Below are 26,047 nucleotides of genomic sequence, written 5' to 3'. Positions count from 1 at the left end.
ACTATTATATACAAACTTATTACTAAATACTTAAAGATTTTCTGATTTCTGATTTCTGATACTTAACGCTAGTAGAGGAGGAGGAGAGGGGCAGCCATCTGAAACAAATAATAAACATAATTAGTATATAATAATTATATAGTATATAATATTAAATATAATGTCTACATCCTGCGCGGTATTGCATCATCCAAATCAGCAACTATCACTTCCTGTGTACCATATTACAACCGGATAACCACCTTTGATAACCACTTTTGTGGTATTGCATCATCTAAAACAACAGCTATCACTTCCTCTTGTGTACCACGTCACCTTTGATAAACACATTTGTGGTTATCCTTGTCCCTATATAAACCCTTATCGCAACCCTGCCATTATTGCATCACTTTGCTCCCAGTGCTTCAAGATGACGGATGTAAGTAACTCTGCTCCAGTAGATTCCAATGAATCTGTTGATAGTAATGAACCTGTAAATGTTGTAGAAGATTCTGTTGAAGTAATTGTCCCTGTAAATATTCTAGATAAACATGAAAATTATGTAAAGAGATTTCGCATTCATGGAATTAATACTGTTTTTAAGTTTTCTAACCCCCCACCAGAAACTAATGAGATTGACTGGCTAAGACAAGGGTTTGGTCAAAATGTTAATGAAATGAAAGAAGTTTGTCAGGAGGGCGATCAATTGGGATTCACTCTGCGTTCACTTAACCTGAAAAGTAAAGAGCCGGGGTTTGTTGCTTTTCGCCCTGCAAATGAAGTTAACGAGGACGTCCTGTGGCAAATTTTTGGGGGAATTGTGCAATCAAATTCTGAATCAATCAAGTCCACAGATACATTTCAAGTTGAATGTACCCGAGTTAATCTCCCTGTAGGTTCAGGAGGCTGCAAAAGACCAGGCCTGTACAATACCTTTGACGAAGAATGTAAAGCTAGGACTGGGATTGTTGTAATTAACAATAAAGATAATTTGTGTCTTCCCCGTGCTATTGTAGTGGCTATAGCTAATGTAAATAAAGATCCTGAATATAAATTAGTTAGAATGGATAGGGCAAATAGGCAAACTGTTAGGGCTCAGGAACTTGTACGTAGAGCTAGAGTTGTGATGCCTGAGGGTGGTGCAGGCATTCCTGAACTTGAAAAATTCCAACATCTGCTTAAAGACTATAAAATCACAGTGTACAACTACAATGCTAAAGGTCGTGATGTGTATTTTGAGGGTAGTGTGGAGAACCCCAAGTTCAAAATTAACCTGTTGTTTTATAACCGGCACTATAATGTAATTACTAGCCTGACAGCAGCCTTTGCTTGTAAATATTTCTGTGAGGCCTGTTATATCCCGTATGATCACAAAGGAGCCCACAGATGCTCAAACATTTGTCCCTGTTGCCAAACCATCTCGCCCCCATGTGTAGAGGAGTATGGGGGGATCTTGTGTCCTAAATGCAATCTAACTTATAAAAACCAACGCTGTTTTATTGCGCATCAGGTTGATAGGTGTAAACATGTGAAGAAATGTCTTGACTGTGGGAAACTAGTTTTGCTTAAAGAGAGGTCCAAGCCTCACAAGTGTGGGGAAGTATTTTGTAAACCTTGTGGGGAGTATAAAGATCCCAACCATAAATGTTATATGAAACCCAATGAGGGAAAACCTAAATCTAAAGACTATGTTTTTATTTTCTTTGACTTGGAAACCCGCCAGGATGAGCCTCTGCCCTCTGACCCTGAAAGTAAATTGCATAAAGTAAACTTGTGTGTGTCTCAGCAATTTTGTTATCAGTGTATTGAGGGGAAATTCTGTATTGCATGTAAAAATCGTACGCGAGTGTTTGACTCTGACCCTATCAATCAGTTTATGAACTATGTAATGTATGTAAGGAAACAGTTTAAAAACGTCTGCGTAATTGCACACAATGGGCAGGGGTTTGACTTTCAATTCTTGCTAAAGTACTTGTTGGAAGAAACAAAATTCACGCCGGAACTTGTAATGCGGGGAACTGCGATTATCTTAATGGAAATCGATAATGTTAGGTTTGTTGACTCACTTAGCTACTTCCCTATGGCTCTGTCTGCTCTGCCTAAAGCCTTTGACCTACCTCCAGAGAAAAAGAAAGGCTACTTTCCTCACCTGTTCAACACTCTGGCAAACCAAAACTATGTAGGCCCTATGCCAGATAAAGAGTACTATTGTCCTGAATCTATGTTTGAGAAATCCCACAACGACTTTGAAAAATGGTATAGTGAACAGGTTGCTAGTAAATATGTGTTTAACTTCAAAAACGAGATCCTAGCCTACTGTATTTCAGACGTTGATATCTTGGCTCAAGCCTGTCTAAAGTTTCGCTCAATTTTCCTAAAAGAGTGTAATGTTGACCCGTTTCTTGAGGCTGTTACTATTGCTAGTGCTTGTAATCTAGCTTTCCGCCGTAATTTCTTGAAACCCAATACTATCGGACTTATCCCTAAAAACGGCTATCGATTAGTAGACAATCAATCAAATATAGCGCTCCAATGGCTTTCTTGGGTCGAGGAAACCAACGGGATTAGGATTGACCACGCAGGTCGAGGTAAAGAAGTTAAAGTCAATGGAATGAAAGTAGATGGGTTCGATGGCAGAAACATCTACGAATTTCATGGCTGTTATTTCCATGGGTGTCCTAAATGTTTTTCTTACAACCGTCATGCCCCTTTGAAAGAGGACCCTTCTGATAGCCTACATCTTCGCTATGAGCGAACCAAGGCTAAAAATGCAAAGTTTACAGAACACACACTAGTAGAGATGTGGGAATGTGAATTTCGTAAACAAAAAAAGGATCAGCAGCTTAAATATCTAGACAGTTTGCCTATCTTAAACAATCTTCCACTTGACCCGAGGCAGGCTTTCTTTGGAGGTAGGACAGGTAATGCGAAATCTTACCACAAATGCACTGAGGGGGAAACTATACAATATGTCGATGTTTGTTCTCTGTACCCTTATGTTTGTAAGTATGGGAAGTATCCTGTAGGCCACCCAACCATCTATGTAGGAGACAGGGAGTGTCGTGAGAGAGGTATGGGTGTGGAGGGTTTGTTAAAATGTAAAGTATTGCCGCCTCTTGATCTCTACCACCCTGTACTCCCTACAAAAATGAATGATAAATTGATGTTTGTGTTGTGCAGAACATGTGGGGAAATGATGTATCAGGGAGAGTGTAATCATGACAGTGATGATAGGGTATTAGTTGGTACTTGGACTATGGACGAGATCAGAAAGGCAGTAGAGAAAGGGTATATTGTATTGGATATGTATGAGTTGTGGGAGTACCAGGTAGCGACTTATGAAAATGGGGGTTTGTTCACTGATTTTATTAATAAATTTCTCAAGATGAAACAGGAAGCTTCGGGCTATCCGGAATGGTGTAAGACTGAGGAGGACAAAACAAATATATTGCAGAGTATTTAGGACACGAGGGAATTAAGTTGGAGAAAGAAAAGATTGTTAAGAATGGAGGTTTGAGATCTTTGGCAAAATTAATGTTAAACAGTTTTTGGGGAAAATTTGGTCAGAGGGAAAATCAAACTAAGGCTACTATTGTTAGAGACTCAAAAACATTATTTCAAATGCTCTCTAGTCCAGAAGTTAAAGTAAACAGAATTCAGATTGTTAATGATGAGGTTGTGGTCGTGTCATGGGAATATTTGGAGGAGGTAGGTGAACCTCTTAGTAACGTAAACGTTTGTATTGCGGCCTACACTACCTCGCAGGCGAGACTCAAACTCTATGAACACCTTGAGGCCCTAGGAGCTCAAGTATTATATTATGATACTGACAGTGTTGTTTACATATATGGAAACGGTCTTTATAGGGTGTCTACAGGAGATTATCTCGGTGAAATGACTGACGAATTAGTAGATTATGGACCTGGCTCTTATATCACTGAGTTTGTCTCTGGGGGGCCTAAAACTTACGCGTACCTTGTCTGGTCAACCAATCAACAAAAATTGATCCCAATATGTAAAATCAAGGGCCTCACCCTTAACTTTAAAACATCAAAAGTTGTAAATTTTGAAAAATTAAAAGAGATGGTTTTGAGTGAAGCAAAACAGACTGTTGAAATTGAAGAAAGTAGAATCAGAAGGACTAGAGACAGAGACATCGTCACCATCGCTGAGAGCAAAGTGTTTAAAATAACTGGTCCTAAAAGGAGGTATGAAGGTCAATATGATACTTTACCTTTTGGATATAGAAAAGTCCAAAGGGCCACATAAATTGTATTGTAAATGTAAACTTTGTAAATAATTTTGTAAATTTAAAACTGTACATAGCTCTCCTAGTAAAAAAAAACAAGTCTATAGATACATACTTATGTAACCTGACCAAGGTGTGAGTGTGTGTGTACATTGAGTAGTTCAGATTTAGAAGAACCTGTGCTACTCCTTGTACTTGTGTGAATGTGTGTACACTGAGGGATTCAGATTGGATATAACCTGTGCCCCTCTTTGTACTTGTGTGAATGTTATTGGTCACTGGCGCGGCCAACTAAACAGCCCGTAAACCATGAGTGAAAGTCACTGGCGAGGCCAACTAAACCGCCCGCAAACTTTGAATGTTAACTTTGGTAGGGTTATATAACTAAATCTATAGACTTGACAAAAAAGCTTTATAAATAAAGGAGAGGACGTTAAACAACATCAACCAATATAATATTATATAATATTATAAACTGGTATATAATATTATAAACTGGATAGGTTGTATAACGTTTAACTTGGCCTCACTTAATGAGGGGATAGTCTCAAACCCTATCCAATATAAAGCTAAAAGAGGTGTAAGAATACATCATTTCCACCATTAAAGAACTATACCAGATGTAACAGATCTATATTACTCGTTAAGCTCCTTATATTATACCACATAAAATATTAACTTGATCGGAAATTAGAAGATTTGAACCCTAGTCTCCTATACAAACATAACACTACTATACAACACTAAAAATCACTCCAACTTGATATAATACAAATGGTAGCTAGTAAGGATCGAACCCACAAACCTCTAAGAACAAGGACCTACACTATGATACAATACCATACTAAAAACACCCCAACCAGAAATTATCGGTGATTGGTAAGGATTGAACCCGTAAACCTCTGAGATCGAATATGCATACACAAACAAGAGACTACAACACAACATCATACAAAAAAACACCCCAACCGGAAATGAAACGTTTGGTAAGGATCGAACCCGTAAACCTCTGAGATCAAGGACTCCCACTACAATACAAAACTATACCAACATCAACATATCACCCCAACCAGAAATGAAACGTTTGGTATGAATTGAACCCGTAAACCTCTGAGATCAAGGACTCACACTATGATACAATACCATACTAAAAATACCTCAACCAGAAATGATCGGTGATTGGTAAGGATCGAACCTGTAAACCTCTGAGATCATGGACTACCACTACAATACAACACCTTACCAAAAACCAATATATCACCCCAACCGGAAATGAAACGTTTGGCATTAATCGAACCCGCATACCTCTGAGATTAAGGACTCACACTACTCCCACTACAATACAACACTATACCAAAAATCAATATATCACCCCAACCAGAAATAAAATATGTTTGTTAATTGGTAAGAATCGATCCTGTGAACCTCTAGGACCATAGGTTCATATAAAAACTGTTAACTATAATCCAATACCATACCAAAAATCAACATATCACCCCAACCGGAAATAAAATCTTTGGTGATTGGTAAGGATAGATAAGGTAGTCTAGAGAAACAAGCGGGCAAGTAAAATTTAAAGAGTTATGTCTCAAACCGCAAATGTAACATGAATGATGACACTATTTAAGACACAACCAACAAGTAGGTCTTATAAAGGAATGTGATTTTATGTTAAAAATAAATACATGTTATTAGGATATTAAATTCTAAAGATGCTCTTGGAATAGTTTAAAATCGTTAAAACATCAAATTTTATCCTATGTGATTATGTATTAAAAATTAGAGTTTTGTCTATACATTGTTCAAAATTACATAATTTTTGGTTATTTTTACGATATATTGACCAACCAATTTGTGTTATCTTAATTTCTATCCATTGTAATATGATACCACTACTTTACAAATTGTGCGCTATTTTGTAAAGTTTCTCTTAACATTTACAATTTATGAAATACTCATATGTTTGGATATCTATGAAGTAATGAACATCTGTTTGGATAGATTTATTTTTTTGTCACTTATATTTTTACATTAAATGTTGTTTACACATAACCGTTACCAAACATGTTTTGTAAGTACACCCAAATAAGATGAAAAACGTTTTTTCTTACGTTTAATTAATCGCAAGAGTAATAACGTGTAACCATAAATGAAACTTCTATGCATTATTTGGGTTGCCAATTAGAGATTCTGTGTTTATCAAATTGTACTTGAGCTTAACCAGAATACAGAGTTTAGCCTACATATCCGGAAAAACACACACTAAAATGCAAAAGAAATACTGTTCCGATTATAAGAAGATCAATATGATTCTTTCTGTACAAAGCTATTTGTACATAAAAATGAAGATAATTGAATATTCTAGGAAGAAAGAGAGCTCAATTAGTTTGCATCCAAAATGAATGCATGCTGCTTAATGAGTATAGTCACAGAGATTACGCTAAAAAGACAATTTAAACAATTCAATGTAATTCAAGTACTAAAATCCTTCATTTAAATAAAAAGCTCGACCCAGGGTTATGTAAATCCCCATAATACAAAAATTTACTAATCTGAACGCCCCACAGTAGTTCTTTCTAGGCTGTATGTATATATGCACCATAATGGTTAATAATGCTAACCAAATAGAGTGTTATTTATACCAACTATAAAATACTACATAGAACATAGAATGTTTTGTCAGTGTAGAAGGTTTGAGTGTGTTTCGCGGTCATTAGATACTGTTATCTCATTTCCTGTAGATACTGTTGCACAGTCCTTCAATTACATCACTTTTATTTGACTTTTATTTACATCGCTCTGTATTTGAACATATTTTCTAAGTCATGTATCGGTAGTTAATTTATAAACCTACATTTAAATTACCGATCACCAATAACATATTACTGTAGTACAACGATGCTAAATCTTATAGATTTCCCAGTAAAACAGTATGTGCATAATATGTGAGCTCGTACAGCCATACGGTCACGAAAATGTTAGTTCCAGCGCTTGCGAGTAGGTTTATTGAAAAGTATTAATAAAGTAGTCTCGCGAAAACGTCATCATTGCCTTCGGTGTCTGATTTTTGGAGACATGTTTTTTATTGATTAAATTCCAGCTATCAGGCATTTTCAATAACCCTATATCCATCCTGAGTCTGGTAAAAGTATGTTTGTATCAGCCAAGAACCGAAAAATTAAATACCGAATTCTATTTGTTTATGTACTTTTTCTAAGCTATTAATAGTTTATTCCAGGTTTTAATAGGTGGGCTTTTAACCCGTCTACCATAATGGTTGTAAAGACTATTATAAACAAGTTTTTTTGTAGCAATCAAATGTTCCATATTGCTCCTAGCTATGAATGTAATGCAATACCTATTGACTACGACTCTTTTAAGTTGACACTGTGTTGCAAAAAAAAACTTAATGTTAAGTAATAGTTTTAATGGAGAAGTCTTTTAGATTGCCATAAAATAGATACACTTGAAGTCATATGTAAGCTCCTTTTACTGTTATCAAGGTTCATAATACTTTGAATAGATAAAAAAGCCTCTTTTATGACACAAAAACTACCGATATTCAACTTATACTATAAATATGTAAAAACTGCTAATCAACTAAATTACCTAACACTCCAACATAGTGACCAAACTACATCCACGATACGTGTGGCTACGTAATAATTGTATGATAAGACCTCAATTACTCTAAGTCAAATATACCTTCCAGTTTACAGACATATGATCTTTGCCATAAATTTAACACTAAAAACAATAGTGTAAATGTTTATCATTATTAGGGTGTAGTTATGCTTATTATAGTTCTTGATTCAACCTAACCCTACACTCATCTCTAAAAACCTACATTTGCATGGTTGCTATTTCAACATAATATCACTAGAAAAGTACAATGTTACTGTGAAATACCATACAGTACTTATAACATTAAAGTGACAAGAACGCTGTGTTGCTTTGAGTCTGTTTTGCGTAGGTTTTATTCAGGCTTATTAACATAGCCATTGCTTTCTAAGAAATCCTAGCATTTCCGCTCTCATGCTCGGTGATGAGAAAAATACGCTAAACTCTACAGAACGTTACAGTAAATAAATATCCTATCTCATAACGGAATTGTTGCTTATATACTTGATTTCAGCATTAAGCTCTGTACTGTATTACGATGGAACTGCAGTTTATTAGACAACAAATGGGACACCAAGTCTATGAGAATACAACTTTCAAAAACATAGAAAGTTTGATGGCGGAAAAAAGCAAAATCAATTTTAACAGTGTGATTAGTTTTTCATAATTTGCAAATAATCTAATTCTACGCTATTTTGTCAAGTTTTCTCTTAATAATTTCACTAAACATTTTAATCTAGTTATAGTACACGCAATAAAAGGACTGGTAATTATTTTTATCCAAACAAAAGATCTACTGCTTATATTTACATTGTGTCTTATAACCAATGGTTTGCATTTTCCTGATTAAAGGTTGTTTGTTATACAAGAGCTAACCACTTAAGGATGATATTTAAAATTATCAGTACTAGATAGATTTTTACTGTATGCAGTTTATATTCAAACAAGTTTCTACAAAAAATGTTAGGAAAATTATTTGTATTGCATAATACATATCATTTTGCCGTACTGCAGTCAGTTAAATGATTGTATGAATAATGCTTTACTTTTTTAATTTTCTTAGCTATTAAAATGTTCATACATGTTGTCTAAACATACATTTTAACATTAGTTTGTACGGAATCGGCCTAATGACAGCATTTAGAAATGAACCATATAACAAGCACCTACCTATGTTTGGTAAAAGCTTCCTGTTCACTTTACATATCATTTCAGTCATAACTTAATTGGTTACATAAGTATAAAGTTCAATTTAGTAATCAATACCATTTATGTAATTCTCTTTTTTATAAGTTGATAAATTTATTTGTTTTTAATGTGTTAAGAGTAAGGTACTATTTTTATCAAATGAGTAAAATAACGATTGGTTTTATGTTAAGTAATATTTTGAATTCATGGACAGACTCTTTAGACATCTCCTTTTTTTCTACAGGATAAGTGGTTTTTAAACTCCTTGGTACTATTATATATCAACACTAAATAAAAGTGTTTGGACACCTAAAGCGAACCTGTAGATATATCAATGGTTTAAATGGTATTTTTAAGCTTTTTAGTTAAAGGCTAGTGGTTGGTGTTCAATGTTTTATCTATGTGGGTGATAATAATTAAGATGCATCTAAAGTCTACTATGGAATACAACACTTACCAGTCCTTCGCCTCGTGAGCCGCTTAACTTCAGGTGTGCGACCATAGACCTCTGCCGTAGACCTCTACTGTAGACACCTTAGCCATAGACGTCTGCCGTAGACCTCTGCCGTAGACCTTAACCGTAGACCTCTGCCTTTGACTCAGCTGTAGACCTCTGCCACTGATGCTCGCTGACTCTGTCATAGAGTTTGCATCTGTCAATCACATTAAAGAGCATTAAACTCTAAGCTTGTTAATTGTAACAAAGACCATTTCCTAAAAATCAATACAATATATTTATCAATGACTGTGTTAACAAAAGAGCATAGCAACATTTTTGCATAAACTTTTACCCATTATTCCAAGTAATTAATGAAAAACCCTGTTGATTGTTTGTAGACGTTATAGGCTGATTTCTAGATAAATCCTAAAGTACCTATGAACTTTTGTAAGAACCACACTCTTATAATTAAATTTTGAAACCTTGTGCAAAACTACCCATTAAGGCCGTGTAAAGTCGTGATTCCTATATACAAAATGTTAAAAATACCTCAGTTGCACTTATTAGTACCTTAATAAACTCAGGTGTCATTACTTGATTGTTTTACTGTATACTTAAAGCCCAATGTTAACAACAGTTAGTATCTGTAATAGGCCTACCATATGCTACAATCTTAGAATATTTACAGCAATCAGCTGTATGCCTAATAGATCAAACCCAAGAAGTTAAACTTATTAATTTATTATTCACATTATTGTTTTTTTACTTTTTACTATAGCCCTAATTTGTAAATGTGTAATCTAATTTGTAGGTTTAATTAATGACTTACCTATTTGATCCCAGATGTATTTCCCTCGCCGGTGTTTCAAATAACCGGACCAAAAAGAAAGCTGAACTTAAACGTTGACCAAAAATAGCTATTTATTAATGTATCCTCACTAGTAATGTTAAATGACAAAAATATCAGATAACCACAACAAAGTTAAAATATTTGTCCAAGACAAGATATAATTTAAGCAACAAGACCTATATCCAAGAAAGAAGACAGAACCTACACTGAATGCAGCCTGAGCATACCAAAACGTCTAAACTGAACTAACTACAACCGCAACAGGCTTCTCACGCCTGATAAGAAGGGTGGGGCGCGTTGTTATCTCCATAGTTTTCACAGCACTGTAAAACAATATTCCTGAGCAATTAAAACATGAATTTTCTTACTTTTATACGGCTTTTTTAATTAAGAAACTAAAAACATATTTGGGATCTACATAATTTACGATATCATAGTACTAGGTATATAAATGCTAAATTCCAATCAACAAACATGTAAAACCATAGTACCTAGAAGTAGAGAATTTGCATACATATTCCTCTCATAGCATCAAGAATCAATTTTACACAATTAACAATGGGTCCTACTCTACAGGAGGTTAAGGTGTTAATATAAAAAGAATAATTTTGTTTTTTACATTATCGTAGATGAGAACTATTTGAAAATTGCTGTAATTTATTTAATCAGAGTTGTTAGGAAAAATAGATTTACTAAGATAATTTTGACCTTACATCATAGTTGTATGTCATTGAAGTCATAAAATAAACCTAGTCAACTTCTAGAATGTAAGTAGAATTGAGTCTAGTTTTTTTCCTTATAAGGACCTATGGTATAGTTATGTTAATATTTTTTTAGTTGTTTAAACCTTTCACACTATTGAAAGGTGTTATTGAAGGTGAAGGTGTGTGTTGGTATACACACTAAAGTTTTAACTGTGGGTTCGTGTCATATAATATCGTTCACATCGGAGGAGCTTATATGTTTATTCACTATCATCTACAACAAACTATAAAACTGTGTTCAAAGCAATTGTTGTAGGGAGTTAGGGCTACTTTTTAAACCTACAGATGTAACGAAGACCATATAATATCGTTCACATCGGAGGAGCTTATATGTTTATTCACTATCATCTACAACAAACTATAAAACTGTGTTCAAAGCAATTGTTGTAGGGAGTTAGGGCTACTTTTTAAACCTACAGATGTAACGAAGACCTTAATTCCTGGAATACTTGTATGACAAACAGTTTACCTTTGGTGAGTCGTGTGAGCTTTTACAACTATTCATATTTGTGTTTATTGGTATGGTGGGTTATATGATGGGTTTGGTGATGAACATAATCCCACATTCAATCAGGTCCTGTCTAGCAGGCATTGTCACAAAAAGAGTAATGTGATTTATTTTAGAAATATCTGACGCTTGTTTAAACCACTTTTAAAGTTTCCACTAGTTTAAATATATCATAATCATAGTAATCTCTAGACATTGTACTAATAAATGTGAAAGTTTGTATGTTTGAAGTTCAATCATGCTCTGGTTGAATTGGGTTAAATTTTTGTATGATAATAGCTCACATTCCTGATTAACATATTCTTACCACAGAAATCTTTTCCCAAACGGCTCTATAGCCCCCATGTTGGACTTAGGCTATCAATATTCATGTTTTAAAAAAACTAGCAGTTACCCTGTTGCTGCTCTGAACAATTATTATTTTATCCGGTAATTAGTTAATTACGTTAAATGATAGAAATGTATAACAAAAACAGAAATAGAATATTTATTTTACTTGATTATCTGTGGATTAAACAGATTTTTCAAGTTTATTTCAGACTAGCACCTTTTACGTATCAGTCACTTGGAACTAAGATTAAAAAAATAAAATATATTATTTACTGAAGATTTTTTCTCCTTTAAACTTACCACTGATAGTTTTAGCTTCAATAAATTTTGGTGAGATTTTTTAAATTGTCAGTCTAGTAACGTTGCACAGCTTCAGCGGGGTTAAGTTTCGCAATTATTGAAGTTCCTTTTTTTAATGGTAGTAATGTGGTGGGTTAAAGACAAATTGAGAGGCATTTGAATACCTGAGGTAGCACAAACACATTTATTATTCACTTAATAATTTACGTTAAGTTATGTGGGTATAGAAAACATATTAAAGCAATTCCATCACTTTGATAAAGGTTTTTACATCTTTTTTTACTTTAATAGTGGGGGATTTAAGCTTTGTTGAGTGCACAAGTGTGCTGCGGTTGTACTTAACCAGAAATAAAATAGTTTTATACTGTGAGAACATTGTGACACGATTTCAAATCATAACAGAATGATGCAGTTATTCAAACCTACAAAACATCTAGTGAAAGTAAACATCTGCTTTAAATTATTTATAAACCTGTAGTTACTAAAATCCGACATTGGAGCCCTCTTGACAAATCTACACAAACCATCCAATGCCTGAATGATTCATACATTCTGTTTTAGAGTCAATAACATACTTCCTATTTTATAGAATAAAGAGTTTTTCCAGCTAGTTCAACCACACAAGTTGATTCTATAGGTTCAGTTGTTTAAAAAGGTTTACCTACACAAATAAATATTTTTTACATTTATTACAACAGTTAATTTGAAATAAGCAATAACAAAAAGCATTAAGCACATTGCTTGTTTAGATGCTACAGTTTGGATATATTATTGTATCTCTAGACATGTTAGAGATACAATAATATATCCAAACTGTAGCATCTAAACAAGCAATGTGCTTAATGCTTTTTGTTATTGCTTATTTCAAATTAACTGTTGTAATAAATGTAAAAAATATTTATTTGTGTAGGTAAACCTTTTTAAACAACTGAACCTATAGAATCAACTTGTGTGGTTGAACTAGCTGGAAAAACTCTTTATTCTATAAAATAGGAAGTATGTTATTGACTCTAAAACAGAATGTATGAATCATTCAGGCATTGGATGGTTTGTGTAGATTTGTCAAGAGGGCTCCAATGTCGGATTTTAGTAACTACAGGTTTATAAATAATTTAAAGCAGATGTTTACTTTCACTAGATGTTTTGTAGGTTTGAATAACTGCATCATTCTGTTATGATTTGAAATCGTGTCACAATGTTCTCACAGTATAAAACTATTTTATTTCTGGTTAAGTACAACCGCAGCACACTTGTGCACTCAACAAAGCTTAAATCCCCCACTATTAAAGTAAAAAAAGATGTAAAAACCTTTATCAAAGTGATGGAATTGCTTTAATATGTTTTCTATACCCACATAACTTAACGTAAATTATTAAGTGAATAATAAATGTGTTTGTGCTACCTCAGGTATTCAAATGCCTCTCAATTTGTCTTTAACCCACCACATTACTACCATTAAAAAAAGGAACTTCAATAATTGCGAAACTTAACCCCGCTGAAGCTGTGCAACGTTACTAGACTGACAATTTAAAAAATCTCACCAAAATTTATTGAAGCTAAAACTATCAGTGGTAAGTTTAAAGGAGAAAAAATCTTCAGTAAATAATATATTTTATTTTTTTAATCTTAGTTCCAAGTGACTGATACGTAAAAGGTGCTAGTCTGAAATAAACTTGAAAAATCTGTTTAATCCACAGATAATCAAGTAAAATAAATATTCTATTTCTGTTTTTGTTATACATTTCTATCATTTAACGTAATTAACTAATTACCGGATAAAATAATAATTGTTCAGAGCAGCAACAGGGTAACTGCTAGTTTTTTTAAAACATGAATATTGATAGCCTAAGTCCAACATGGGGGCTATAGAGCCGTTTGGGAAAAGATTTCTGTGGTAAGAATATGTTAATCAGGAATGTGAGCTATTATCATACAAAAATTTAACCCAATTCAACCAGAGCATGATTGAACTTCAAACATACAAACTTTCACATTTATTAGTACAATGTCTAGAGATTACTATGATTATGATATATTTAAACTAGTGGAAACTTTAAAAGTGGTTTAAACAAGCGTCAGATATTTCTAAAATAAATCACATTACTCTTTTTGTGACAATGCCTGCTAGACAGGACCTGATTGAATGTGGGATTATGTTCATCACCAAACCCATCATATAACCCACCATACCAATAAACACAAATATGAATAGTTGTAAAAGCTCACACGACTCACCAAAGGTAAACTGTTTGTCATACAAGTATTCCAGGAATTAAGGTCTTCGTTACATCTGTAGGTTTAAAAAGTAGCCCTAACTCCCTACAACAATTGCTTTGAACACAGTTTTATAGTTTGTTGTAGATGATAGTGAATAAACATATAAGCTCCTCCGATGTGAACGATATTATATGACACGAACCCACAGTTAAAACTTTAGTGTGTATACCAACACACACCTTCACCTTCAATAACACCTTTCAATAGTGTGAAAGGTTTAAACAACTAAAAAAATATTAACATAACTATACCATAGGTCCTTATAAGGAAAAAAACTAGACTCAATTCTACTTACATTCTAGAAGTTGACTAGGTTTATTTTATGACTTCAATGACATACAACTATGATGTAAGGTCAAAATTATCTTAGTAAATCTATTTTTCCTAACAACTCTGATTAAATAAATTACAGCAATTTTCAAATAGTTCTCATCTACGATAATGTAAAAAACAAAATTATTCTTTTTATATTAACACCTTAACCTCCTGTAGAGTAGGACCCATTGTTAATTGTGTAAAATTGATTCTTGATGCTATGAGAGGAATATGTATGCAAATTCTCTACTTCTAGGTACTATGGTTTTACATGTTTGTTGATTGGAATTTAGCATTTATATACCTAGTACTATGATATCGTAAATTATGTAGATCCCAAATATGTTTTTAGTTTCTTAATTAAAAAAGCCGTATAAAAGTAAGAAAATTCATGTTTTAATTGCTCAGGAATATTGTTTTACAGTGCTGTGAAAACTATGGAGATAACAACGCGCCCCACCCTTCTTATCAGGCGTGAGAAGCCTGTTGCGGTTGTAGTTAGTTCAGTTTAGACGTTTTGGTATGCTCAGGCTGCATTCAGTGTAGGTTCTGTCTTCTTTCTTGGATATAGGTCTTGTTGCTTAAATTATATCTTGTCTTGGACAAATATTTTAACTTTGTTGTGGTTATCTGATATTTTTGTCATTTAACATTACTAGTGAGGATACATTAATAAATAGCTATTTTTGGTCAACGTTTAAGTTCAGCTTTCTTTTTGGTCCGGTTATTTGAAACACCGGCGAGGGAAATACATCTGGGATCAAATAGGTAAGTCATTAATTAAACCTACAAATTAGATTACACATTTACAAATTAGGGCTATAGTAAAAAGTAAAAAAACAATAATGTGAATAATAAATTAATAAGTTTAACTTCTTGGGTTTGATCTATTAGGCATACAGCTGATTGCTGTAAATATTCTAAGATTGTAGCATATGGTAGGCCTATTACAGATACTAACTGTTGTTAACATTGGGCTTTAAGTATACAGTAAAACAATCAAGTAATGACACCTGAGTTTATTAAGGTACTAATAAGTGCAACTGAGGTATTTTTAACATTTTGTATATAGGAATCACGACTTTACACGGCCTTAATGGGTAGTTTTGCACAAGGTTTCAAAATTTAATTATAAGAGTGTGGTTCTTACAAAAGTTCATAGGTACTTTAGGATTTATCTAGAAATCAGCCTATAACGTCTACAAACAATCAACAGGGTTTTTCATTAATTACTTGGAATAATGGGTAAAAGTTTATGCAAAAATGTTGCTATGCTCTTTTGTTAACACAGTCATTGATAAATATATTGTATTGATTTTTAGGAAATGGTCTTTGTTACAATTAACAAGCTTAGAGTTTAATGCTCTTTAATGTGATTGACAGATGCAAACTCTATGACAGAGTCAGCGAGCATCAGTGGCAGAGGTCTACAGCTGAGTCAAAGGCAGAGGTCTACGGTTAAGGTCTACGGCAGAGGTCTACGGCAGACGTCTATGGCTAAGGTGTCTACAGTAGAGGTCTACGGCAGAGGTCTATGGTCGCACACCTGAAGTTAAGCGGCTCACGAGGCGAAGGACTGGTAAGTGTTGTATTCCATAGTAGACTTTAGATGCATCTTAATTATTATCACCCACATAGATAAAACATTGAACACCAACCACTAGCCTTTAACTAAAAAGCTTAAAAATACCATTTAAACCATTGATATATCTACAGGTTCGCTTTAGGTGTCCAAACACTTTTATTTAGTGTTGATATATAATAGTACCAAGGAGTTTAAAAACCACTTATCCTGTAGAAAAAAAGGAGATGTCTAAAGAGTCTGTCCATGAATTCAAAATATTACTTAACTTTCAACATGCTGCTTAATAATTAAGTGGGGGTATTTGCATCATAGCAGTTATCAAGCTTCCGGCACAGACTTCGTGTTATCATGCGTGTTTGGTCCCCGCTCGCTACAAAGCTGAATAATCATAAATAACTATTACATACATACCTTGGCAGAGGATATGAGTAGTCGGGGTCAACACTTTAACATAGTCTCTTATAGAGAATAGAAACCTAACGTAAATTAACAGCTATTTTATCCCTGCATAAATTTTCATCAGTAAATTTGAGTGCATGTATAGTTGTTGCTATTTATTACCACAAGGATGACAATATACTTCTCCACATACAAATGCTACATTTAAGTACAAAACATTAATTTTTCCACAGTCCCCATCAGAACTGAATTGTTTTACAGATTTGTTTCTGGTGGATAATTATTTTTGGAAAAGTGACTAAAATTTCTTCTACACAAGGAGTCGAGATGTGACAACATAGACGGATGCAATGCTCACCCTCATTATAGAAATATATATTATTATGTTAAACACTTCACAAAAGTATACTAAGCTTGTTATAATGGTGCAATAAACAAGATTTTCAGCTACATCAGAACATTCCAACCCACAATATACACGACACACGTGTTCTATTAAATTATACCTACCGCACAGTTATTTGTTTTGTTAATATAATGTCTACCAGCTCATAAGTACTGAAGATATAATTCATCAAATTCCTATAAAAGATTACTCAACCATTAGACATAGGTAATTTAACTATTGTCTTGTTACATAGTTATTTCTCTAAGTGTACCCAGAAATTAAAAGTTGAGGTAGTACATAAATCAATAAAAATTGCCTAAAGCATATTTCATTGATACTCCAGTGTCATTTTATAACACATAATTAGAGAGCAACTTTTTGTTAACAAGTAACTTATCGCTGCACAGGATATGGTTAGATAAGGATATTTGAATCACAACATTTTCCTCGGTTTTGTTATCTTTCCTTTAGGATAACAAGATACATAGGCTGCACATTATTTCTTGTGGATACCACTAGTTAGCTATTTCCATTCATTTAAACACCACTAGTTAGAGGCCATCTTTCCCCAGACATAGGATATGAAGCCACTTTTTACCCATAATCGTTACCTCATCCATAATAACATAAGCTATTAGTTGTGATCATAGCTCTATGACTAAGACAATTTGACCATTACCTAAAATATTAATATTCGATACCCGATCAAGGTACACACTTTTATTCATAATTTAATACTTAATTTACTTACATAGGTATGATTATGTTACTAAAGCAGATAACAGCTCCTAGGTAATGTCAATTTGGTGGAAAGGTCACATTATCAGATGACAACTCCTATGTACATAAGTAAAGTTATGACAGGAACCTTTAGCGGGAAAACAGACAACATACATACACAGTACATAGAGTGAGAATATATTAATTGGTGGAATGCATATACAATACAAGGTCATAAAGGTCATATAACCAACTAGGAATCAAACCCATGAACCTCTCACTACAAGGAAAAAACAACCCAAAATAACTCATTTAGCATAAAGTCAAACATACTACTGTATATTTGGTAGCTTTTAATGGTAAAGTTAAGCCCTCTTTCAGCTGTTTTTGACATGTTTGTTTAACATTTATTATACACTATAGCATATATAAAATAAAATGTTTTTTTACAAAGAATTGAACCCGTAAACCTTTAAAACTCCCACTATACCAAAAACACATTTTTACACGCCTCAAAACACATAACATCCAACATTTGACAGTATTTATGCTCAACGGTAAGGTTCCGCTTAAGCATTATACACTACAGCATATATAGAATAAAGTGTTTTTTTTACAAAACCTGCTGGGTTAGAATTGAACCCGTAAACCTCTCCAGCTAGGTTAGGTTCAAAACCATAAACCTCTAAACAAAGATAGGATCCAACCCGTGAACCTTTAATAACATGATTTGTGGTTGGTTAAAATCGAACCCATGAACCTCCCGCTATAATACAGTACCATTAGTGGTTGGTTAGAATCGAACCCGTAAACCTTGCCAGAAGTGATAGGTTAGGATCAAACCCGTAAACCTCTAGCTAGAACCTCACACTACCGGAAATGATTGGTTAGGATTGAAACCGTGATCCTCCAACCGGAAATGGTTGGTTAGGATTGAACACGCGAACCTCCAACCAGAAATCATTGGTTAGAATTAAACCCGTGAACCTCTAACCAGGTTATAATCAAACCTCCACAACCAATATTTACACACCCTTTATATGTAAGTTAAGGTACAGGTATGACTAGCATCATAGATCAGTAGCTAACGACCCCAACCCTTGTCTAAAAGACCCGAGTTCCAATTTGGTCAAGCCAACACTTTTTATCCATAATAATTTATTTAATACAAACACCTACTGACGTCAGCTAATCAGCTGTGGTTAAATTACATCCGGCTGAGAGTACCCTATCTACACCTCGATCATGCGCAATATCAATTTTGTGCCCGATCCGGGCAACGTCTACTCACATCCAATATTTCAACGTTTTAATAAAGCGTTCTGCCGCAAAAGCCTTCAAAGGCATGAACGTACTATAGGTTTATTTATATTTATATGTTTATTTTTCATTAACTTTTGGAATTCTTCGTTGTAAAACTATTATCCATAGTCAGTATCACAGAAAACGTACTACTATAACCCAGAATGCCAACCGCATGGTAAAAAGCATTAAGCGGTTTGAGAGAGCTTTGCCTGTCAATCCGTAGGCAGCGCCACCAGCGTTGCTATGCTATTGCATGGCAACGCTGGTGGCGCTGCCTACGGATTGACAGGCAAAGCTCTCTCAAACCGCTTAATGGTTTTACCATGCGGTTGGCATTCTGGGTATAGTAGTACGTTTTCTGTGTCAGTATGAAGATTCTTGGGTATTTGATGACTTTGATTCAATATCTTTTTCATAGCGTTAGTAACATCTTTTCCTGATTTACTTTGTACACCCACTGCCCATGCATATTTTGTAAGCACATCAATTACTGTAAAAATATATTTTATTCCATTGTTAACTCTTGCAAATTTTATCATAATAACAAGATCAACCGGCCATAAATCATTTATACATTTAGTGTAAACCTTCCGACGCTTAAAGTTATTTCTAACATGTTTATGCAGCTCACTGATGATGCCACGTTTACTGCCAGCAGTGATTTTTCTCTTCATATTACTTACCATACACTAACATTGTGTAAAGAGGGAAAGATTAAAAAGAGAAGTTTACAATAAAATATGTTTATTAACAAATCAAATCACACAAAGGCGAGTTGAGCATTGCAAAGGTAAAAAAAGTTCATTTTCACTCATTTTCAGAAATTTGAAGCGTTCACTCGTGACTTTAGATTACGTTTCATTAGATTATTCCCTTAGATGCATATTTGTCAACTGACTTATGGACCACCCTGTAGTTTGTGGTTTGATACACCATCATTTGGTTGTAACAAATTGCATTGCAACATATGTTTGACCAAACCTGGTGGCTACCACCCTTCCAGCAACCACCAGGTACCCTGCTTCATCAGTCAGAGTGGACACCTCCACTCGTGGTAGATACCCCCATTCTCCAGAGTGTTAAGTTTGTTGCTAAGAGACATAATGTTTTCTTTAAAAAAACAAAACGTAATAGACTAGTGGCAAACTAAAATATGTATGAGTAGTTATAATGTAGGGTGATCACTTGTGCAGTTAAAATACAGGGAATATGTCATTGCATGTACACATATTTAGAAGTTATTGTTCACAAACATAAACAGTGGTAATGCATAAAAATACAGTTCTAACAAACAGCTCCAAGTTAACAACTGTGAAAAAAACATATACAAAGAACGAGTAAGAGACCACACCTACTTAAGAGCTTATGTTAACAGGTAAAAAAAAACAAAAAAACGCCAAATACCAAGAAATATACAAAATCGATGCGACGTAACAGAAAACACAACATGCAATGCGACGAATAGATGCTGCGATTTGCATTATAGCCAAGTGGATAGAGGATAGAGAAATCGAGCAGAATAATGGGGGAGATTAATAAAAAGATTGAATGGTGGGATTAGTAGCCATAATGGAGGGTGTCATACGAATTATCGAGTCTCCTCTTAGGTCCAGGACAGACTTTCAACCAGCTGTAATGTTAGAAAGTGCCAAAGCAGCTTTAAATCTCCTATATAAGCTTACTGCTCTCAGTTTGATGTTAGTCAAAAATGTCACAGCACTTCATCATCTACATCTCCAATTTTATGACGAAGGAGGAGTCTGCTAGTCAATACAGGCAGCTGGACAGAATGTTTGATTTTCTACCTCTGTCGGTAGACCCGCCGAGTAAAGTTTTGTAAAATGTAGGTTTAACTAACTATTTATAAGGACATTTTTTTAAAGGAGCATAGACCAAATCATACGAATTATGAAATATTTAAAAAAATAAATATTAATCAGAATTGTATTTTAAATAATACTAAAAACGATGCATGTTTAATATAATGAAATAAAATTTCCCGTATATGGGAATAAGCTACTACCGTAGGTCTCACTGTAAGACATAGACCCGGGACCGATTTATTATGTTAATTTTTTGAAATCCCCGTACCCAATATTTTTATTTAACGTAAAATGCAATTTATTGTTTGTCTTTGTTGAAGTTCTTTCCAATAAATCATTTTAATCACTACATAGGTTTAACTCCCAAATGAAATACATTTCTGATAATATATCTCAGTTTATACTCCTTTTGTTAAGGTTTAACAACATAAGTGTAAAGTAAAGACATCCTATTGATCAATATAATTAGATAGTAATGTGCCGATCCTAAACCAAAAAAGGAAGACTTCAATAATTTAATGAAATTTTCAGCTTTTTAAGACTAATATGTAAAGATTTTACCCTTTTAAGGCCAATTTCTGACATTTAAATATTTTTCTAGAAAAAGTATACAATTTTGATGAAATTTTCATGATTATGACTATATTTTCTATAAAATTGACTACAAAACAAAACAAAAATCTAAAATTTTTTATTCAAATTTTTTAAATATTTTATTTTAATTATTGTTTTTTGTAAAAAATATTTTCCCTATTTGATTTATTCAAAATCTATTAAAAGTATTGAATTTCTCAGAAGATTCTAATGATATTTGATGTATTACCAGTCCATATTTCATTTTAAATAATTCTAAACCTAAACATGAGATAAAATAAATGTTATCAATTATGATAATCTCATGATAAAATTATAAGTATTGATTTAAATTGAAAATTAATATTACTAATGAAAAGCTTGTAAAATTCTAATGTTATTTCATGTATTTTTTATGTGCTTAATTGATAAGAAATAGTTTATAAACTTAAATATGAAATCATAAAAATGTTATCAAAAATGATAATCTTAATATGAAAAGATAAGTATTAATTTAAATTGAAAATAAATATCACCAATGAAAAGCTTGTTAGAAATTAATGCTATTTTATATATTATACGTTTCCGTATGCTTGCATCATGTTACACTTTGTCATTTCCTGTTCTTGACCACATGTTATCAGGTTTAGAGATTTATAAGTATGTTTTGTATCCATTCTGTTCTAATTATTTGGTAATAATACATAGTAAGTGAGTAGTGTAAAAACGCTATTGACTGGAGGAGCAGGACCAGGAGCAACCCCAAATTGTACAATAGCACCCCACCATGTGTACGGTTTATCGTTTATAAACAACAAAATGTTACCTGATTGTTTTGATTTGAATATATATTTTGTGTGCTATTCACTGCATCAGGAGCAACACCGTGTACTATTCATAGTTTTGACCCCACTGTTATTGAATTAAAAAATCTTGTTTCCTGATTATGTACCTGTTTTGGTTTGAGTATAAATTTTGTGTAAAAACACTATTCACTGTATTAGAAGAAACGCCGTGTAATATTCAACGATATTTTACTGTTCTGTTATTGAACTTCGTAAATCTTGTTACTTGGTTATGTATCTGCTTTGTCTTGAATATATATATTGTGTGAGACCGCTATTCACTGGATCAGCAGTATATGATGATTAGAGAATATTCGAATTTTTTTAGTACCGTTCATTCCTCACCACACTTAACGTAGAAACAATGACAATTATCCAAGTGCTACTAAGCGATGAGAAGGTTTGCAAACATTTCCATTTAAATAATAAATGAGCTCTGTCTCCTGGCACCATCTTCCGGGGTTTCACCAAGAATGTTTTACATCAGCGATTCTATATAACGGTAACACTCCCGTTTGATGAACGGTAAATTAGCAGTATATGATGGAGGCAGGTCAGTGATCTGCGCAGTTGCGCAGATAGTACCTCCTTGCCGACTCTGGTGTCCCAGCACATCTAAGGTATGTATCTCTTTACATTTTTCTGATAGTTTCACCTCTACTTATTGTTAACCTTGAGATTATCTCGTTACATTGTTAGATTGTCTCGTTATTTCAAAGACAATTCTGGTACTCATTGATTTCTTAGCTGATTAAGTGGTATGTTATGATTTTAATTGTAGAAATTGTCGACTCAAGTTTTACCTTATTTATCAATGTTTCCTTATTTACCATGTGCAAATAAGGAAACACTTTTTGAAAAAAATTTTGCATATTGTAGTCTTAATCTTAACTGTGATTGTGTACACTGTTCGATTTAGAAGTTTGTTAGGTTTATTTTTGTATTGTTATGTATAACTAGTACGCTGTGTACTGAATACTATTGCCAAGTTGAATAAGAATGAGTGCTTTGTTACTGACAAGGAGTAACTTAATTTAGAGTTAGGGTTGAAAAAATCCAATGAAACTTTAATACCTTGAGAAATGTTATTATTAACGAGCTTACTCACTACTTTTTGTTGAGTTAACATAAAATATTGATTAAACTAATTTAAATAATATTTTATTTCAGTTTATGGTTAAAGAGTGTCTCATGTAGTCTGCATTCAAAACTACCTATATTATTTGGTGAGTAACTATGTTTATTTTCTAGTTTTCCTTCGTAGCAAACTTTAGAATCCCTATGTTCTAGTAGTTGGTAAATATTGTACGTTAATTCAATAACTAATGGCAAATTATTGTAATTGGGTTGACTTTTTGTCGGAGTTTTCAATTGGATACCAAGTTACGAAAAGTTTCATAAGTTAACAATATCATAAACATTTTACTTGTTAATTCCAGGGGATCGAGCATTACTCGAAGTGTTTGATTTGTTCAAGAGGTTGAACAACTAATAAAACCCAGATAAATTAAGTTGTTTTTGGAAGACATTTACTCATTCTTAATTTACGTAACATTTTCATGCGGACAAGTAATCTAATATATTGAAAAACTCATATTTTGAACGTTGTTGGCGTTATTGTGTTAGTCACTGGTATCATGAAACATTTAATGAAAATAGTTATAGCATATCCATCGGTATCTTTGTAGTTGATTTGTATGCTGTCCCCATATTTAGGTTTTAGAATATCATAATAAAAAGAAAATAAGTGGACTTAACTCAAGTCAAGGACTGCTGCACCAATAAAGATGGGTTTGTCAAAAAGGATTGTCTTTGGGGCCATATTAAACATCACAAGAGTTTCACAAAAATCATAACTGTCTATAAACTGTGGGCTAAACGATAGTTTGTTAGCTTGATCACAAGTCGTTGAGACTACTACAATTCGGATCCGTTTTTCAACTCGTTCACAAGTTTTTCCTGTAAATTAAAAGTAAACATTTTATTTAATTTTACACTGTAAACTAGGGTGCGAAATAATTTATTGTTGTGTGAAATTAATTTTCATAATTTAAACATTATCTACGAATAGTTGAACAGTGTGTGAAATTTCATCTTAGAATTTTTGTTCATTGTCATAGCTTGTAAAATGTGAGTGAAAATCTAGAAAACTCATTTTAGTTGACAAAAATGTCCTATTCACCATATATAAGGTATTGTTCATCAGCTTCCAAAATTCCTCTTCAAATGGATATCCTGACTCAATCCTCTTTTTAGAGGTCAATTATTCTACATAAGGTATTGGAAGTCTGCTACCAAAAAGTACCCGATGTCTGAGTCTGGGGGAAGTTGTAGGATCTTTTTACTAAATCATCGTCCCCCTTAACCAACATGAAATCACTAATAGGTAGGTGCTTCGACAAACAAAACCCGTATAAATTATTGGCATCAATATAATAAATAAGAGATGGGTTTTGTGTGATCATACAGGTGTTCCATGTAAGGATTGTTTACACGGCATAAATGGTTTGAGCATCCCACTAATTCTCCGTGCATTCCTCTCCGTACGAACTTGACCATTTCTAGGTCGGTTAGTAGATCAATTGTCACATTAGTATACCCTAACATGGCATCAAACGCCAGTCCTGTAGTACTAACATAATATAGTGGATCGAGTTGGAATTCCCTCATTGACATTGATCTAAAGTCCTGAAACACATCTTCCAATATTAAAACTTCACACATCTGGTAAATCATATTATAGTCCTTTAGGGTTTTGCATTCAAAAACTCGCCAATTGTATATTGCGTGTTCATAATGTTGTGGATTTATGTGGTCATCTGTTAGAATGGAGTAAAATGATTCAATTGGAGGGATAGATGTTTCTTCAAGTTTATAGTGTGAAGAGAGATTATAATGGGGTAGAAAACCTTTAGTAGTAATAAGGTTAAACGTTTCATCATCAGGAAAGTACATACGTGATAATGCTTTTTTATCGTCACTGAGAAAGCTACTCAGCTTATCCAAAGATTTTCTTAGTAAATCTTATTAAAAGTATCTGTTGTGTGGGGAATGACTGTAATTTTTCCTTCCTTCTTGTTTTCCTAGATCTGGTATTATGAAATTTGCATCGTATTGGGACATAATATGGACGACTACATTTACAATCCTTTGATCTCTGTAAAACAGATTGCAGCGATTATGAGCAGCTCCATAAAATCTTCCTGAGACATGGTCGTGTGAGCGAACCTTTTTATTTAGAAACGCCAAAACCCCCTTTTAAACATATATGTTATGTAGTGGTCAGGTCGAACTCACGTTTTTGTTTAACAGTAAGTTCAGGAACATATCTTATTCTCCTTGCATATAACACGTTTTAAATTTGTTCTGTATCTTCTTTTAACATCTCAAATAACTTGCTGGGAGCATCAAGACCACAGTAGGCTTTGTATGTAGGTCAGCATGTCACTTTTATCGTCTTTGATTAAATATCCGAATGAAAAGGGGATATGTTTTTGTAGAACAACGGTGTTACTATTTCCGGGTTTCTCAACTGGTTTTGTCAATGATTCAAAATCTAGATAAATTGTGAATCATTTCTTTCTAAGAT

The 26,047-nt window shown here is 33.5% G+C and overlaps 1 protein-coding gene across 1 annotated transcript; it reads left to right on the top strand.

Moving 5' to 3' along the window:
* Positions 1–409: 409 nt before the first annotated feature.
* On the top strand, positions 410–3,442 carry LOC128984592 (uncharacterized). The gene has a single exon (XM_054403930.1). The coding sequence runs from the start codon at positions 410–412 to the stop codon at positions 3,440–3,442; it is 3,033 nt and encodes a 1,010-aa protein (XP_054259905.1).
* Positions 3,443–26,047: the final 22,605 nt, after the last annotated feature.

This window comes from Macrosteles quadrilineatus, unplaced genomic scaffold (genome assembly GCF_028750875.1).
Source record: "Macrosteles quadrilineatus isolate MER2022 unplaced genomic scaffold, UCM_ALF_1.0 Scaffold_2__2_contigs__length_208266976, whole genome shotgun sequence".
Lineage (NCBI taxonomy): Eukaryota > Metazoa > Arthropoda > Insecta > Hemiptera > Cicadellidae > Macrosteles > Macrosteles quadrilineatus.
This window is presented reverse-complemented; position numbering and strand designations above follow the sequence as displayed.